The sequence below is a fragment of the Tetrao urogallus genome, assembly GCF_951394365.1.
Source record: "Tetrao urogallus genome assembly, chromosome: 5".
NCBI lineage: Eukaryota > Metazoa > Chordata > Aves > Galliformes > Phasianidae > Tetrao > Tetrao urogallus.
In genome coordinates this window covers 1502230-1520091 of record NC_136818.1, presented here as the reverse complement: position 1 = coordinate 1520091, position 17862 = coordinate 1502230, and the positions used below count along the sequence as shown (strand labels likewise).

Below are 17862 nucleotides of genomic sequence, written 5' to 3'. Positions count from 1 at the left end.
TGTTTAACATCCTTTCAAGCAGCCGAGCGTCTCACAAAGAGGAGTTTGTCGGCTTGCACAGCAGCCAGCGAGACAAAGAGACTTCCACGTCTCCTGTTTTTACAAGCTGGGATGAATCACCCGGCCCCCAGTGCGGTTCCGTGCCGGTATTCCCCTCGCCTGGGGACGCGCGTTGAGGAAACAGCGCTGCCTGTGCACGGCTGGCAGCACCCGGTGGGACAGCAGGCAGCATCCTGGCGCTGCGCTGCAGTGCTGTGCTTCTGTGATCGCTGCCGTGGGAGCTGAGGTCGCAGCGTCCGCTCCGTCTTTCCTTTATTGGGTGGTGTTGATTGGTGCTGAAGGCCTCCGAGAGATGCAGGCACCGGCTCTTGCGTGGAGCTTGGGGCCTGTTTTTGTGAATGGGAGCAGCTGAGAGCGATAAACGTGAGGTTCTGGTGAAGGAAGAGGAGGAATCTGCTCAGTGCTGTGAGACCCGGAGCTTGGTGTGCTGGGGGCTGGGGAGCTGGCTCTGCCCCACACTGCAGCAGCTCCCATTACTTCCATGCCTGGGCTTGCAGGTTAGCTCCCTCTGCCCATCCTCATCCTCCCCCCTTTCTCTTTGGCTTTTGCAATAAATCGCTCTGGTTGTATGAAATATGTCACAACAGTGGGCCACATACAGGCTTATTTGGCAGACTGCTACTTTGGTCTTGCCCTGAGGGCTGTTCATTCCAAGATACCTTGGATAAAATGATTCAAAAATACGTGTATGTATTAAAAATATATGCATATATAATTGAGAGCTGAATTTTGCTCCATTCCATCTTCCCAAGTTCCACCATCTGCCAGGACACAGCAGGGCCCATGGCTCCCTAGCTCATCCCGTAGCGTTTTCTGCTTGTATTTGGCTGTTTAAGTTTTGCATTCTCAGACTTCTACGTTATAACACATTAGGGTGGGGCTTAAATAAATAATAGCTCCAAGGCAGGTTCAACATGAATCACGATGTGAGGGCAGGCAGGAGGTGACTAACAGTTCGCAGCGGTGACCTCAGGAAGCGAGGCGAGGACAGCAGAGGTACCAGAGGGGCATTGCTTGGTGTGGGGTGGGCTGCCAAGGGGCACAAGTGGAATTTCATCCCAGAGCAGTTCACATCCCAGCCCCGGTGCTGCGGACCGCTTCGCAGAATGCAGAATGGGCGAGGTTGGAAGGGACCACTTGGGGTCATCGTCTGTAGGGACGCGGGCAGTGGGCAGTGGGATGGGCTGGGGCTGGACTCGGTGATCCTAGAGGTCTTTTCCAACCTTGCAGATTCTGTGATTTTATGCCCTTGTCGCAGCACAACCCCCAGCTCCTCGTTTTTCACTCGGGTGCAGAACCACTGCTTGCAGGGAGCATACTGGCGAGCAGGACATCTCTAAGTGAAACTTAATTGGAAGAAGTTGTGTTACCAAAGCCAAAACACGCTGTGGAGAGCTTGTCTGTCAGAGCTCCCAGCGGCAGAGATTTCCCTGATGAAAGCCTTCGCTCCGTGTTTAAAGCAAACAAATGAGGGGTGCCTCACCTTGCTGCTGTCGGAGCACAGCTGGGCAAACGCGGTGTAAAAAACACTGCAAGCCATTTGCCTATCTCTGCGTGAGGAGGAGTTTTCATTTGAATGCATTTCCATTAATGAGCGCATTCCGATGCCTGCATTGGGCTCATCTGCATGTGGGCACCCCTCCTTGGAGGGACGCCGTGCTGCAGGGTGAGGGGCCAGAGCTCCTGGCTGGGTCTGGCGGAAGCTGCCGGCGTTCCGCGTTGCTGTGAGCATCCCTGAAAAGTCATCTCGGGGCACAAAGTGATTTGAATTTTCTAAAGCCTGTTCTCCCACTCAGGTAAAACCCCAGCTGGATTTGCCTAAGTGATGACTGCAGAGCCCGGCTCAAATTTAAATTAAATTTAAATTGCTGCTTCGTACGATTAACGAAATCTCGGTTTTAATTGCGTTGCTCTCTGGTTCAGCGATAAAGGCCCTTCCCTCCCAGTGCTGGGATGGGGTGCAGGCACTCGTTGTCCCCTCGCTGCAGGCTGTCCCCGATGGCCATGATGTCCCTGCAGACCCCACAGCCCTGCGGTGTCATTTGGGACACGGTGCCAGCCCACCAGTGCCCGCGTGGCTGACGGAGCCGGGAGCTCCCCAGCTTTGTGGGCTGCTCTTACGAAGCTGCTCGGCTTCCTCTGGCACTCGAGACTTCATCCGTGTGGTTTGCATGGGTGGGACTGACAGAAGATTCTGGTTGGAGATCTGCAGGCTGCTGGAGTGCTATCTGCTCCCACGGCCGCAGATGTTGTCAGCTGCATCTGTGCTTTCTTTAATCAAGTTTGTGTCAACAAACAAGCTGCTGCAGCTTTTAATTTTGCTGGTGCTTCCTCGCCCCTGGCCCTCAGCTTGGGCTGCTGCTCCTCAGCTCTTCCTCAATTTTCTTTCACTTGCCACACGACAAGCATTTGCTCCAGCTGGTAAGAACGATTTTGCAGAAGTGGTTTTTGCTCATTCCTGGTTTTATCAGCTGTCTTCTTGGTAGGTGGAGGGGAAGGGCAGAGCAGGGCTGAAGCTGTGGTGCTGGGCTTGGCGGTGTGGGACCGGTGGTGCTGGGCTTGGAAGAAGGCATTCTGGTGCCTTCTGGGGAGAGGACGTGGAGATCGAGTGCAGTCATGGAGTGTATAGACTCCGGGTATAGCTGTGTATCTTCTGTTGGCTTAAGGAGACGTGTTAGGAAGTAGGAGAGCACTTCATAGGATCCCAAAATCCCAGGTGGTTGGTTTCAAAGGACCTTAAGGATCGCAGAACCATGGAATCCCAGAATGGCTGGCTTGGAAAGGACCCCGAAGCCCCCCACCCTACCCCACCCCTGGGCCAGGTGCCCCCACCAGATCGGGCTGCCCAGGGCCCACCACAGCCTCGGGCACCGCCAGGAGGGGGGACGCCCACAGCTCTGTTTGATGAAGCAGAAACCACCCTGGGGTTGCAGAGGAGCTGCAGGTCGGGTCCAGCCTCAGTGCCGCAGCCCAGCGCACACCGCAGTGGCCATCTGCCATCTGCCATCCATTGTGTCAGTCCGAATGTTGGTCCCAGGCAGGGGCCAACCGCTGCCAAGCAGGACAGCGTGGAGAGCCCCAGTGTGCTGAGACATGTTGGACCTGACCAAGGCCTGGCTGCAGGCTGAGGGGGTTCCTGGCTCCCCAGTTCCCCCATGTTCCCTTATGGCCGGAGGTTCAGCCTTGGCTCCAGCAGGATTAGCTCGCAGCACTTGGCACAGGGAGCTTTTCCTATTCAATCTGCATATTTCAGTCTCATTTCTCTGGAAATGAGCTGGAAAGGTCCCGCTGGTAGCGCTGGTGCTCAGGTCCCATCCCATCCCCTCCTAAGCACTGCACTGCATAGGCGGGTGCCTCCCGGGGGGGTCTGCTGCTCGCAGGCAAACGCTGAGCTCCGCATGGCAAACCTGAATGTTGCACTGTCTGCATCAGATAGGTGCTGTTGCTTTCATGAGCAGCCGCATGCTGATTTATGGCAACGTGCTATTTATTTATCAACATTTAGGCTGCGGATTTTTCAATTATCCTAATAGCACAAAGCCAACAAGTTGGTCGTGACGTTGCTCCTTTAAAGTCTCCCTTTGAACGCCTCTATAAATCAACTCCCCTTTGATGTGAAGTGGGAGATTTCATAACCGTGTGTTTACTTTTGGGTTTAAAAAAATAAGCTGAAGGGAAAATAAAAAAAAAAAAAAGCAACAACCGAAAACAAAAAGCAAATAGCAGTTTGTATCTCATTAAAAATAGTTTCTAGTGCATTAAAAGCTATATTGTTTTAGGAAACGAGAGCTAGGAAGAGTTGCAGAAGCAGTTGATCCTTTTAATGGCTGATTGTTGGCTGCAACCATTGCACTTGTCCTCAGGCACACGGGCACACGGCAGCGCTGCTGGTCTCAGCTGTGCCCCACAGCACTGGGGCTGAGCACATGGACAGGGGCTGAGCCCGGCTGTGTCTGCGTGGAAATCAAAGGCTTGCATTGCCCTCGTGGCACAGCTCCTTTGGTCGGAGGGATTTCCAAGCGCGGGGGATGCGAGGTTTGCGTCAGAAGGGTGGGTCGTCGGGAACAGGGTTTGTAAACATCGGGACTCTCTGGAGATGTGCAGTGAGATTCCTCCATCAAAGTGTGGGGTGGGTCCCACTCCCCCAGCCGCTCCGGGCTGGAGCCCCGCAGCACCTTTGCACTGCTTTTATCTTGCATTTACCCTCCTGCAAATGCATGCAGCTCACTTACAGTCTTTAAATGAGGGCTCCTGGCCTCGGGGAGACTCAGCTGGCACACGCTGGATTCAAAGGGCTGACATCAGCAGCGGGCACATCCTCCTGCCTTGTCCTGGCTGTGCAGCACTGGGAGCACTGCTGTGCTGTGCTCGGGGGGACACAGGGCCACGAGTAACAGCAGGGCTGCTGCTGGGGCTGCACGGTGAGGCTCAGACTGGGTGTGCATTTGTGGGGCTCTGGAGCCGTCACAGGGGATGTTCCCCCACGCACAGCAGTGGGAAGCTGGAGACAGCTCTTGAGGGATGGTCGCTGCTGTAATCAAAGGATTATCCAATTTCTGGAGGTCTAATTTCGTTCAGATGGCTCCTGCTGTTACTTCAGAGCATGTGGAACAGGAAAACCGCCTGCAGGAGGATGGCGTTTTCTCACACAACCCTGCAGCTGGCTCCACCTCTGTCACCCAGCACAGGGGCAGGCGTGCCCATGGGTGTGTGGTGCCCACTGGGTTGAGGTTTGTTCCACTTAGTTGTGCAAGTATTGTGTGTGTGGTCAGAGCTGGGACAAAGGGAATCACGGAATCACAGAATCGCTAAGGTTGGAAAAGGCCTCTAAGATCACCAGGTCCAACCACCATCCTATCCCCACCATGCCCACCGACCACATCCCTAAATGGAAGGAAGCCCCAGGCCCTGCAGCAGCTGCACATCCCCTCCCTGTGCAGGTGCATGCTGGAGCGTGTTCTGCAGCCGTGCCCAAGCTCTTGAAGCGTGCTAGATTCACTCCCAAAGAAGTGAGGCTGCTGCTTGCTCTGTGGCAGAGCAGTTGGCATCCCACAGTGCAGACAACCTGCTCTTTCTTTGCAGTCAGATTGATTGAACAAGGAATTGCTGTGGAGGTTTGCACATCAATCTGTGCATGCAGTTTTTCATGTCTTTAATCAATCCTGCTGTTATGTGCCCACATCTCTCAGATGGCAAATTGCACCAAGCCCTACAAAGCACAAAGGTGACTGCATGAGAAACCCAACTGGTGCCACTTTGCTGGGCAGCCTGAGCTAGTGGGGGCACACAGCCCATGGATGGGCATGGAGATCCTGTCCAACCTCACCATTCTATGGCTGTGTGGTTCTGTGAGTCCTTCAACACATGCTTGCCATTGGTGTGCGCACATGGCTGGCTGGGCTTGTGACCCCAACAATGTTTCACTGGGGGAACAGCAGGCTCGGATCTCCCCTGTGTCCCAGCAGCACCATCCCACCCCATTTTTGTGAGTTTTGCCCACCCTGGGTCTGTGTGGGGAGCAAGTGGAGGTGGCATCAGCTGCTCGCCTCTGTCCTCGTGCACTGGAGGGACAGGAGGAGGACTTCCCTGACTCCATCGCAGAGTTGTGGAAAAGATGATTGTCCTTGGTCAACAAGGGATGGAAGTTTGGGGTCAGGGCTGTGTGCCACCCCAGCACAGCTCCCATCTGTTTATTGTTATTGCTAAGGGAAGCGTGTGCAATGCAGGGGTCCCTAAGATACTGTAGGATGCAAACCTGAGTGCTGGCTGTGCTGCATTTAGCGTTTAACGAGGAAAGCGCAGCTCAGAATGCAGTAAGTGCTTTTTTTTTCAGATAAGAAGGCAGCACGGATGCTGGCTTGTGCCAGAATCACCCCAAGCTGCTGTGGCTCAAGGGAAAAAGTGAAAAAGGTCCTTCCTGCAGCTCTGTGACAGGCAATGACGTTTCTGCCATCAGGGATGCCATGCTGGGATCAGTGTCACGCAGCAGCAGTGGGGCTGCAGCACAGTGCCCATGTTGGGTTTGTCATAGCAGCGCAATGATAAATCACAGGATTTGGGTTGGGAAGGAGTCCTAGTGAGAGGATTTCTTGAAATCTTGCATTGTGGTTGCACAACGTAATTGCAGGTACCGGCTTATCTCTAGTTTGCGTTTCCACATTGAGAAGTGCTCCCAGTTTGTAAAGGTGCGTTTTGCTGCACTGCTGCATTTTGCCTCTTTGCCACGGGGGGGGAAAAAACAGCAATCGCATGCATGGTGTCAACGCTTCGAAAATCCCCTCTGAACACTCGCCTGGCAACCCTCTGCAATGAAGATAGGGGGGGAAAAAAAGCACAGAAAGCAGAACGGAGAGGAGAGGGCTGCGTGCTGCGCCTCGCTTGGGCGCGCATCGCTTCCTCCATCTTACCCTCCTCCCAAAGATGGCTGTGGGGCCGCTCCGCGGGGCCGTGGGCTGCGCAGGATCTCCCCCCCGCTCCCCTCGGGGCCACCCATCCACCCCCCTCCCCCCCCATCGCCGATCACCCACCGCGGCACACGGCCTCGCCGCACGCGCATGGATTCGCCGCCGCCTCCCCGAGCGGCCCCGCGGTCGGGATTCTCTGCAAAGAGAACCCACCCACGCTGCAGAGATGCGGTGCCGGGCTGGGCTCCAGCGGCTGTGCGGCGTTCACCGCGTTCCGGGCGCTGGGGGCTGCGGGGGCTCAGTGCCCACTGACTGCTGCCGGCTGCCGGCTGCCGGCGCTCCCGTCTCGCCGGTGACGTCTCCGTAAGGACCTGAGCGAGGGCTGCGGCGCGGGGTGTTCCAAAATGCCTGAAGCCAACACTTTGTTGTCCGTGTCTTGGGGTTACATTAAGGTGGGTTGGATCCTGCCGGGTCCTCGGTGCCTGTTTTTGTGCTGTTTTCCTCAGGGAAAGCCCTTGGGAGGGAATGGGGCCGTTGGGATGGTTATTCCCACACGGTGTGTGCGGTGCATGCGGCGTACGTGGATGCGAGTTGCTTCTCCCTTTTGGGAATTCACTTCTGTAGGGTGAAATGTTGCTGCAACCGAAGCATGCAATTAGCAAATGGAGAGCAGTGTATGGGTGCAGCTGGGAGAGCACTGCGTCTCTCTGCAGTGATGCAGGCAGAGCTGAGATTTGTGGCATCTTTGCTTTTCTCTTTGGAACACATGCAGCCGCATCGCAAAATGGAGCAAACTTATGTAATGGAGCTGAGAACAAAAGGAGGTGGAAATAGAATCCAGTACGAGACGTGGGTCTCTCAGAGAGGTTACCTGAGGCATCTCATTTCTGGCAGTGGAAATAATGTCTGTCTGTGGAGGAAATTCGTGTTGCAGTTTTTGCGTACTGAGCAGAAGTAGGTAGCTGCGCTGGTGCTGCGGGGAATCTCGGTGAAGCTGAGTGCCTCTGATTCTGTTTCATATCTCTCTGTAATTTTATTTTTCACCTCTTGCTTGTCCGTTTGCTTGCTGTAGAGTTGAAGCCGTGTGAAAGCATTCATAAAAATCCCATTCCTATGTTTGCGTTTCTCCCTCCCTCAGTTCAAGAGGATGCTGAACCGCGAGCTGACGCACCTCTCTGAGATGAGCCGCTCCGGCAACCAGGTGTCCGAGTACATCTCCAACACCTTCCTGGGTAAGCAATGCCTGGGCTCCGGCCCCTGGGGCAGCCCCTGCCTCTGCCTCCTTTTGCAGCCACATCTCAGCACACAGCATTACTGGAAGGCTTTGATTTTCTGCTTTCCAAACAGAGGTGGGGAGGAGAAGGATGCAGCGCTAGCCTGGCGCTCTGCGCAGAGGGATTCCCTTTCCAGATGGAAAGATCTCTCTGGTTGGGCTGAACCGAGCTGCTGCTGTGCTGTCCACGTTGTGCAATGTTTGCTTTTTGTGGTGACCTTATGTGAAGGACAAAGCCACCCGAGCCCAGCTGCACGCACTCATCTTTGCACCTTCTGCCTCATAAAACTGCATCCCCCCCCCTCAGAGCCAGGGGCTTGGACAGGCAAGGTCAACCCAGGAGTTTTATTACTCTGTGCTTACGTGCTCATTTTGCACTGGAAATCTGAGCCCACCTCAAAGATACGCACAGCATTTCGCGTGACATTCCTTTTGTAGGAGCTTCCAGGACGACCGACGCGAACAAATTAAACATTTAAGTGTTCTGAGAAGCGTTTACTTCCTCTGTGTTTACAAAGCCCATCTTTTACAAAAAATACAGTTTACTGTGGTTTCAAACAGTTCCCAAATAGGTGCTCAGTTGCTCTTAAGCAGCAGCTTGATGCTGGGGCCCCACCGAGCACGCATTTCCATTGGCCTGAACACTGCCCACATCCTCAGGGAGCTCACGCCCCACAGTCATCGTGGCCCAGAATGCCTTCCCTCTATGACACACCATTATTTCCATTAAGGGATTTTAAAGTGATTTCAGTAGCCAGTTGCAACTGGAGCTGCCACGTGCATTTAGGGCTCATCATGAATAATCCATGTAAGAGTCTGGAGCTGCTTTGTAGGAATCCACTGCTCTTCTCCTGTCGCTCAGCTTAATGGCGACATCCAGAGCAGAAACAAATACAGGGAAGAAGAGCAGGGCAGCTTCACTGCCAGCAGCAGGGCACTTCTGAGTGCAGCGCTGCAGAAATACCCAGTGCAGCCTGAGGCTGGACTTGATATCACACCCATGCAGCACGTGTACGCCCATTCTGGTGGGGGCATTGGAGAGAAATTATCAGAGCTTTCAAATGGATCCTAAAGCTCTTTTAGGAAGTTGTGCTGTCACTTTTTTTATGAGTTTGCTTTTTTATTTTTCCCTTAAAACGTGGTTTAAAAATGAAAGGAACGCACGGTGTAGAAGAGGTTGGACAAAAAAGGAGAAATCGTAGAATCATAGTATGGCTTGGGTTGGAAGAGACCTTGGAAATGCATCCAAGCAGCATTTGTGAAATGAGGATAGCTCATGGATGCTAAAAGCAAATGGCATATCTGTGTTCAGTCACTTGGCTTCATTAAATGAGCTGAGGCTGGCAGCAGTGGGGCAGCCCCAACGCCGTCACTTGGCCAAGGGTGTGAGAGGTTGGGTTTGTGACTGGGCCCTGCCATGGGCATGGGCAGGAGCTCGGCCTCTGCAGAGCAGTGCCTCGGGCACAGAAATCCACATGTGCCCTTTGATGGGCCATGAACGTGACCTGCTAACTGGGAGGCATTATGGAAACACTAATTAAAGGTTTAAGGGTAATTACCCTATTTTCCTAAGTGTTATTTTGCACTGAGCACTGAATAACAATATAGAATATAGCTCTATCTTTCTCTAAGGATTTTCCCTAGTCTGTACTCCTCAGATTCTCCCCTTCACTGTTCATAAGGATGTTGTATGCATCAAAAGGATTCTTTTTGGAATTCACAAAGTTCCAGGGAAGGGCCAGCTTGGATGTTAGGAGAAATCTCTTCACCCAAAGGGCGCTCAGAACCGTACAGCTGCCCAGGGGTGGGAGGTCAGCATCCCTGGGGGTGTGCAGAGCCATGGGGATGTGGCACTGAGGGACGTGGACAGTGGGCATGGGGTGGGCTGGGGGTGGAGGAAGGCTTTTCAACCTTAATGATGCTGTGATGCTATGATTCTGTATTAATGATCAAAGTAAGGGTTGACACAGTGTCACACAGTGTTCCTGCAAATGATGCTGATTTCTTTCACCTTTCTTTGTTGCAGACAAGCAGAATGATGTGGAGATTCCTTCTCCCACGCAGAAAGACAGAGAGAAGAAGAAAAAGCAGCAGCTCATGACCCAGATCAGCGGAGTGAAAAAATTAATGCATAGTTCAAGCTTAAATAATACCAGCATCTCACGATTTGGTGTGAAAACAGAAAAGGAAGACCATCTGGCCAAGGTACATCAGATTGATATGGTTCGTGGAGAATTGGTGTGATCTTGGAGCACGTGGCCTCCTCGTACAGGTGCTCTGACATCAGCACTTCACAGCTGCCCCGTGTTCCTGTACTGCAGTAATCACTGGTGCTTATGAACTGGCTTGACTACCGCAGACAGGAAAACAAAACGCTTTGGTGGGAGGGAAACATGCAGACACGTCTCGAGAAACATTTTAACTGTTCTCTTTGTGTCTTTTCCAAAGGAGCTGGAAGATCTGAATAAGTGGGGTCTGAACATATTTAATGTTGCCAGGTATTCCCACAACAGGCCGCTCACCTGCATCATGTACGCCATATTTCAGGTGCGTGGTTTTCTGTCCTTTCACAGCACTGGTTTAATACCCGGTGGCTCCCTGTTACACCACCAGGTGCACTGTGACATCCCTGTGTACAGGCAGTTGTGGATGCCCCATTCCTGGAGGCATTCAAGGCCAGGCTGGATGTGGCTCTGGGCAGCCTGGGCTGCTGGTTGGCGACCTACACACAGCAGGGGGTTGGAATGAGATGAGCATTGTGCTCCTTTGCAACCCAGGCCATGCTGTGATTCTATGATTCTAAGATACTTTTGACATCTCTTATGCAGGAGCGAGATCTACTGAAGACATTCAAGATCTCATCAGACACCTTTGTGACGTACATGATGACATTGGAAGACCACTACCATTCGGACGTGGCGTACCACAACAGCCTGCATGCTGCTGATGTCGCCCAGTCCACCCACGTTCTCCTCTCCACCCCTGCACTGGATGTGAGTACTGCTTTGAGCTGAGCTCTGTGCCCAGCCATCTGTAATCTCTATTTCATCTTAAGGAGCGCGTGCTTGCATGTCAGCCTCTCTTCTGAGCAAATGGCTTACTTATACAAGCCTCGTCCTCCTAAAAGTGATTCAAAAATCAGAGAGGGTTTGTTTCTGTAATTGGGCACCCCAAAGTGGTGATGGGCTTCTCTCACAGATCCCCATTCCTCCATAGGCTGTCTTCACCGACTTGGAAATCCTCGCCGCTATTTTTGCAGCCGCGATTCACGACGTGGATCACCCCGGTGTCTCCAACCAGTTTCTGATTAACACAAGTGAGTTTTGTTTCAAATACAATCACGGCTTCATCTGCAAACTCAGAGTACGTTTTCCATTACAGCAGGGGCCAAACTGTGACTTTCAGACCACGGTGCTTTCTCAAAACACTGCGCAGCAAGTGTTCTACGTTTTGAAATGGAGCAACAGTATAAGTCGAATTCCTATCGAAACAAAGGAAGCTATTGTAGTATAATTTGCAAAGTGGCCTTGAGTCTTGTGATTATCACTTGATAAGGCATAATAAATCTTCCAAATTTCGTCATTAACAGAAGATTGGCGATGCTGTTGCTATTGACAACAGTAGAGCTAAATATTGTGGTTCATGTTGTATTCTGCAACAGGCTAAGCATGTGTTTTGGTTCCAAAGGATGGGCATTGTTCTTTTTTGGAAAGCGCGTGTGCAGGATCCATGCTTTCTGCTGTCAGTGCTTCCAGAGCCTGTAACTAAGTCAGCTGGATGCTGTTTAGCTCACTAGGGCTAAGCAAAGGGCTGTTGGTGTTCTGTACACATGTGGTCAGAGCTACATGCTCTTGGACTATATAATACAAAAAAGGAAACTTCTCTGTTTCTTCGCAGACAAACATCGCAGTGCCCAGCGCTCGCTGTGGAGTCCCACACTGCATGCAAACTGAATCCATGTTTGTGCTGTTTTGACAGATTCCGAGCTGGCGCTGATGTACAACGACGAGTCCGTCCTGGAGAACCACCACCTGGCAGTGGGCTTCAAACTGCTGCAGGAGGAGCACTGCGACATCTTCCAGAACCTGACCAAGAAGCAGCGGCAGACGCTCAGGAAGATGGTGATCGACATGGTAGGGCCCTGGCACACTGCTGCTCTTCGCATACAGGCTTCTCTGCCCGGCCGCCCTCACTGAGGTTGTGTTTTCTCTTCCATGAAGGTATTGGCAACAGATATGTCCAAGCACATGAGCCTGCTGGCAGATCTGAAGACGATGGTGGAAACTAAGAAGGTGACCAGTTCAGGAGTGCTCCTGCTAGACAACTACACGGACAGGATACAGGTACAGCAGAATTCCTGCAGGACAGAAGCACCTTGCCTGTCTTGTTCAGTACCAAGGAAATCACATTCCTCTTCTTGCTGTTGCTTCCAGATGATCTAGATATAGCAAAGAGGCTGACCCAGATGTCAGCCATCATGCAGGAGCTGTAGGCCTCCTGATTTCATGTGCTCTGCACCACAAACAGATGGGTGTTGGGGGGGGGGGGTCTCATGTCTTTACCGTGGAAGGAATTAGCTGTTTAACTCTTGGAGCAGGCAGCTGCAAGCATGCTTGTGCCTCTGAGGTTGATCTGTTCGGCTGAGCATTTGAGGGCTTGTGAAGTTCCCTGCTGCTTTCTCTCCTTTCTTTGTCCTAACAAAGAGGTATAGCATGATTGCAGGAGCTTAGTTTGTAACTCCATAGCTGAAGCAGCTCTTAAGCTGGGTTGAAGCTAATGATGCACACTGCTCTCTCTAGGATCTAATCCTCACCTTACAGACATGACAAGGCAGCTCTGGGAGGGGTTATATGCTTCACATGTAGGACGAGGTACACTGCTGTCTCCCTGCTTTGCTGGCCAGCTTAGAACAAGAAAACCCTCTCACATTTCTGTTGACATTAGAGCAGCTCCCTGCACCGAGTCCCCGTGGCCGCAGTTAGTCAGGCACCCGGCTGTGTGCGTGAAAGGGATGTTACTCATTGACTAAAGCAGCAGCATTTAACCATGTCAGAGCCTGAAAATACCCTTTGAATGGCGGGAAGCACCTGCATTCAAAAACAAACCTCTGTGATGTCACCAGCATTGCTGCTGCTGCACCAGGTGTAAGATTTGAGACATCTGGAACACGCAGAGCGCGCTGCACCGCTGCAGCTGCAAGGCCCATGCACAGGGATCATAGGGTGCTAACATTTCTGTACCAAATTGCATAATCAAAGAGCCTCGTGGTTAAGTGTTCTGAATTGAGCAAGCAGATACAGCTTGAAGCCGTCCTCTTTTTCCGTTGGATTTTATGAGTTTTCTGATGAATGTAATTGCAGGTTCTCCGAAACATGGTACATTGTGCAGACTTGAGTAATCCCACAAAGTCCCTGGAGCTGTACCGGCAGTGGACGGACAGAATCATGGAGGAGTTCTTCCAGCAGGGAGACAAAGAGAGGGAAAGGGGAATGGAAATCAGCCCCATGTGTGACAAACACACAGCGTCGGTGGAAAAATCACAGGTAATTGGCCCGGAGCCACACGGCGGTATTGCCTCAGAGACAAAGCTCATCTGCTCTCTCTAACACAACTAGGCAAAGGGCCAGCTGTTCTGAGGGCTGGTTCTGATTGATGCCCAGCTGTGTCTGAAGGTCCTACAGCCCTGCAGCCAGGCTGTGGGCTCCCTTCTCACTCCTTGGCGTCCCCACACTCCCCACACACATGCTTATCTTGCCCTGTTTGTGTCCCAGTTTCCAGAGTGAGCTGTTCTCCTTTTGTTCCCCGGGCTGGAGGAGTGTGATCCTGATCTTTTTGGGTCTCTTACGTCTTCGCACCCCACAGCCTCCTTCCTAGCTCTTAATTAGCACCTCCTAATCCTACTGGTACTGCACCCCACATTAGAAATGGCAATGCCCGTCCCTCTGATGGCAGAGATACAAGCAGCCCCAAGGGGGGCTTCACCCAGGACTCCAACAGGGCCCAAATTTTGGTTGCTTTTGGCCTCATGTAGAATGGTTTTGCAGTGCATGAATCAGCCAGCTCAGCTCAGTGGAGCCTCTGTATTGTGAAGTGCAAGTGTAGATATTTAAATCAGTGCAGGTCTTAAAAAGAACTTGGGTTTTTCTTGTATTTTGGGATCACCTGTTTCATCCCTGGTTCTGATTCATATGATGATTTCAAAGTCAACTTAGATCTGACCTGCAGAGCACAGGCCACAGTGTTTCACCTGGTTAGGCAGAAACAAAGCCGGAGGTTTACGTTGGCCAGAACGTACTCCAGTCTTCATATAATGCTGTCCCAGTTGTTGTTTTGGAAGGACTTGAGCAAGCCATCATCAAGGTTTTTCAGTTTGAATAAGTAACAAAATCGATGATAATTATTTCCAAATGTCCTCTTGGGCTAAGCCAGGCAGTTTCAAAACTATTCACTGGACCGCATGGTGATTTTGTTGGAAAAATCTGTCTTATTTGTTAACCTAACAAGAAATGAATCCTTCAGCCAGGCTTGGCAAGCAAATGCCCATGTGCTCCGCGTGTGAGCTCCAGTTAATTCTGTGGTTCGCATACATGCTTCACAGAGGTTTCAAAATGGCATTTTTGCTTTGCAAAAGGAGTTGCACGAAATGGCCACTACTGAAATACCAACAAATGCAAAGGAGAGGGGGAAGCGGCGTTTCCATCCCGGGGTGAAACAGAGAACCCAAGGGCAGACAGCATGCGAGTGTGGCCGAGCTCTGGTGTTCCTCTTTACATCAGAACACTTTAGGATCGGGCTGGAAGCTGCACTGCCATCGGAGCTGTTTGTGCAAGGAAACGACAGCGCTGTGTGAGGCGGTCAGTCCCGAGCTGTGCTCCCCCAGACCGTGCCGGGTGGCCATCAGCTCACCGGTTGGGATCTTTGTCACTCTAAAAGTGCTCCGGATCTCCTGTGCTGCAGGAAATTTTCATCACCTTTTCGTTTAAGCTGCCTTCCCAGTATGTTACAATTGAATGTTAATGGTTCTATTGACATCCTGTTGTGTCTGAAGGAGGCATGTGTGATTTCCAAAGCAAACATCTGCGCGTTGAGCCTGGCCCCTCTGAGAGCCATTTTCCTGCTGCGCTGAAACGTCGTCCAGCAGTGAGGAGAGAAGTGACACACTCTGCCAAGACGGAAGAATTTCAATCCTCTTTATGGCCATTCAGTTTTCTCCATCCTGGACGTACGTCCTCTTACTCAGACAATTGAAACATGATTGAGCTCAGTGCCTACGCGCCTGTGAGCGGATGGGCTGACGGCCGCACCGCTTCCACCCCGGCACGTCATCACTGTGGGCTTGGGCAGCCCGCCTGGATACAGGAGCAGAACTTGGTGGGCTGCCTCCCCTTCTTCCTGCGCTCTTTCCAAAATGAAGGGATAGGAAAGGAAATCTCGACCAGGCTGGACCGACCAACGCTCATTAGGTGTCATTTCTGCAGGGACTTTGGGGCTACTCCACCTTCGGAGCGGTAACTTGCCTTGTCCCCTGCACAGCAGTGGTTGATTCACTGGGCAGGAGGAGGCACCCACAGGGACATTCAGAATCTTTCAGCCAGGGACAGGTGCGGCAGCTTCATCTTGGGAGTTCCAGGTGCCTCCTGCTTTCAGTCTACCTTTCACACAGGGCTTGGTTCTGGGCAAGCGTTGATCTGATCAGCACTGATCAGATTCCCCTCAGCTTCTCCTCCCCAAGTGCACAGCCCCGGGGCTCTCAGCCTGTCCCCATCAGGAAGTGCTCCGGGCCTCCACCATCTCGGCACGTTCCACTGGGCTCTCCAGCAGTTCCCTGTCTGGCCTGAACTGGACAGCCCCACACTGGGCACAGTGCTCCAGCTGTGCCTCCCCAGTGCAGAGCAGAAGGTAGGAGCACCTCCCACACCTGCTAACTACACTTTGGGCAATGCACCCCCAGTCCCAGTGGTCCTCTTGGCCACCAGGACACACTGCTGCCTCATGGCCAACTGTTGGCCAACTGTTGGTCAACCAGGACCCGCAGGTCCTTCTCTGCAGAGCTCCTTTCCAGTAGTTCGGCCTCTGACCTACCCTGATGCGTGCTCTTTTTCCTCCCCAGGTGTAGCACTCCTGCTGTTCAGATCTTGCACCTAGGCAGGCATTCAGCCCATAAACTCATGCATTAATATCATTTTAACTTTTCAGACAGCCGTCTCAGTGCATTTCCCTTCCCTAAGCGTGTTCCCATGTTTTGCAGGTCGGGTTCATCGACTACATCGTGCACCCGCTGTGGGAGACATGGGCTGACCTGGTGCAGCCGGACGCACAGGACATCCTGGACACTCTGGAGGACAACAGGAACTGGTACCAGAGCATGATCCCGCAGAGCCCCTCACCCCCACTGGAGGAGCGGGGCCAGGACTGCCCCGGCCTGATGGAGAAGTTCCAGTTCGAGCTGACCTTGGAGGAGGAGGATTCGGACGGGCCCGAGAGGGAAGGCGAGAGCATCGGCTACTTCCACAGCACGAAGATGCTGTGCACGGGCAGCCCGGGGCAGGAGGACGTGCAGCGGGAGGCGAACATAGAAATTGTGACAGAGGACACCTCTCCCGTTGACACATAATGCCCTGCGCCTGTGTAAGTGGATTGGAAACGCTTAACGAGCACGCAAGCGGTCTGGTGGGACTCGCCTGCAGCCTGGGCCTTGGGCCTGTGCCTGACATTGGCTGACGGATCTCCGGGTCCGTGGGGCCGTCGGGGCTCCGTGCTGAACAATGGCTCAGGAAACGCCGTGAGTGATGCTGGGGTGGCCGCGCGAGCTGCGGGCGCCGCGTGGCCTGGGGCTGCGGGCGCCAACACCGAGCGGCCCAACGCGCGGCGGAGAGATTGCGCACTGTTCGCTCCGGGACTCCAACCCGCCGGGCTGATAGAAACTACTGATCCATAACTCTGCGTGTAGAACCTGCCCGCCCCACCGCCTGTCTGCAGACCTGTGTGCCTTCTTTGTAAACGCCCTCATGTCTTTTCGAGATCTGTTCGATACACGGAGTTCAGTGTGAGCAGCGGCACCGAGTGTTCGGGAACCGACGGATCCTTTTTGATTCTTCCTGTTACAAGAAGCAGTCTTCCTTTTTCCGCGGGCAATACCTGTCACTTTATTGCGGTTAATCACTTTTCCAGACTAAGAGAAGGGATTCCCTCTGTTTTTGCATTACGGCACTTTTAATTAGTCTTCTGAAGGCCCCCCTCGTTGCCTGCCCCTCTGCCCGGGGTGGCTGCGGCGCAGTGGCACGCAAACACCTTCGTGTTCCGCCTTCCCTTCGTTTAGGCCCACCGTCCTCCTCCTCCCGCACTGCCTTGAGCTCTAACACCTCCATTACTGTTTATAACAGTGTATTTATTACGTAATGTATATACTGTAATGTTTTGTAAGTTATTAATTTATATGAATTAGCATTGCCTGTCGGCGGCGATGTTAATTGTGTAGAAGACTCGGAATAAGAGTTGCCTTTTATTTTTCCTTTTTTTTTTGTTTTGTTTTTGTTTTTGTTTTCTCGTAACCTTTTGTATTGCATAAAGTACAAAACCTGAACACAGCTGAAGAGACATACGCAACCCAGGGGACGGGGCGGAGGTGGCCGCGTCCTGCCCCAGCCTCCCGACAACCCAATGTGAACCTCTATGACAAAAATGTGAACTGATGTAATAATTGTGCTGTGAAACTCCTCCTGACGACGCCGTTGGGCACGGCGAGCGGTGCCACTCGGTTTGTAACATACGTTTTGAGCTTCTGGTCCAACTCGTGACAACTAGTTAATGACAATAGCACAGTTGTGCATGATCAATGGGTGTGTATGTCTGTCGAACACTGCATTGTTCCAGGTGGTTATTTTCTTGTTTTCAAAAGTTTCACAACAACGTATGTTATAGTATTATATATTGTGTTCAGATGCATTCTTAAGAGATTTTTATATGAAGTGAATAAATGAATGCATGACCCTGTCCCAGGGCTGCTCACAGCGTTGTTTGTTCAGTGAGGGCTGGACTGCAGGTATGGCACGGGGAGGTTGGGACACAGCGTAGGGCGGCCAGCACGTGGCACGGGGTGGCTGTGATGTGGAACAGGGTGTCTGA

At 52.4% G+C, this 17862-nt stretch overlaps 1 protein-coding gene across 3 annotated transcripts in view; it reads left to right on the top strand.

Annotated features, from left to right (window-relative positions):
- PDE4B (phosphodiesterase 4B) overlaps positions 1-16351 on the top strand; it is a gene marked incomplete at both ends in the record, with an annotated part of 124533 nt that extends 108182 nt beyond the window's left edge. For all 3 annotated transcript variants that reach the window (XM_079535567.1, XM_079535566.1, XM_079535568.1), the window contains 9 exons: positions 7603-7696; positions 9764-9942; positions 10186-10284; positions 10566-10730; positions 10954-11053; positions 11716-11870; positions 11958-12080; positions 13098-13280; positions 15986-16351. In XM_079535567.1, coding sequence (XP_079391693.1) covers positions 7603-7696; positions 9764-9942; positions 10186-10284; positions 10566-10730; positions 10954-11053; positions 11716-11870; positions 11958-12080; positions 13098-13280; positions 15986-16351 — 1464 coding nt within the window. The remainder of the gene's footprint in view (positions 1-7602; positions 7697-9763; positions 9943-10185; positions 10285-10565; positions 10731-10953; positions 11054-11715; positions 11871-11957; positions 12081-13097; positions 13281-15985) is intronic.
- Positions 16352-17862: the final 1511 nt, after the last annotated feature.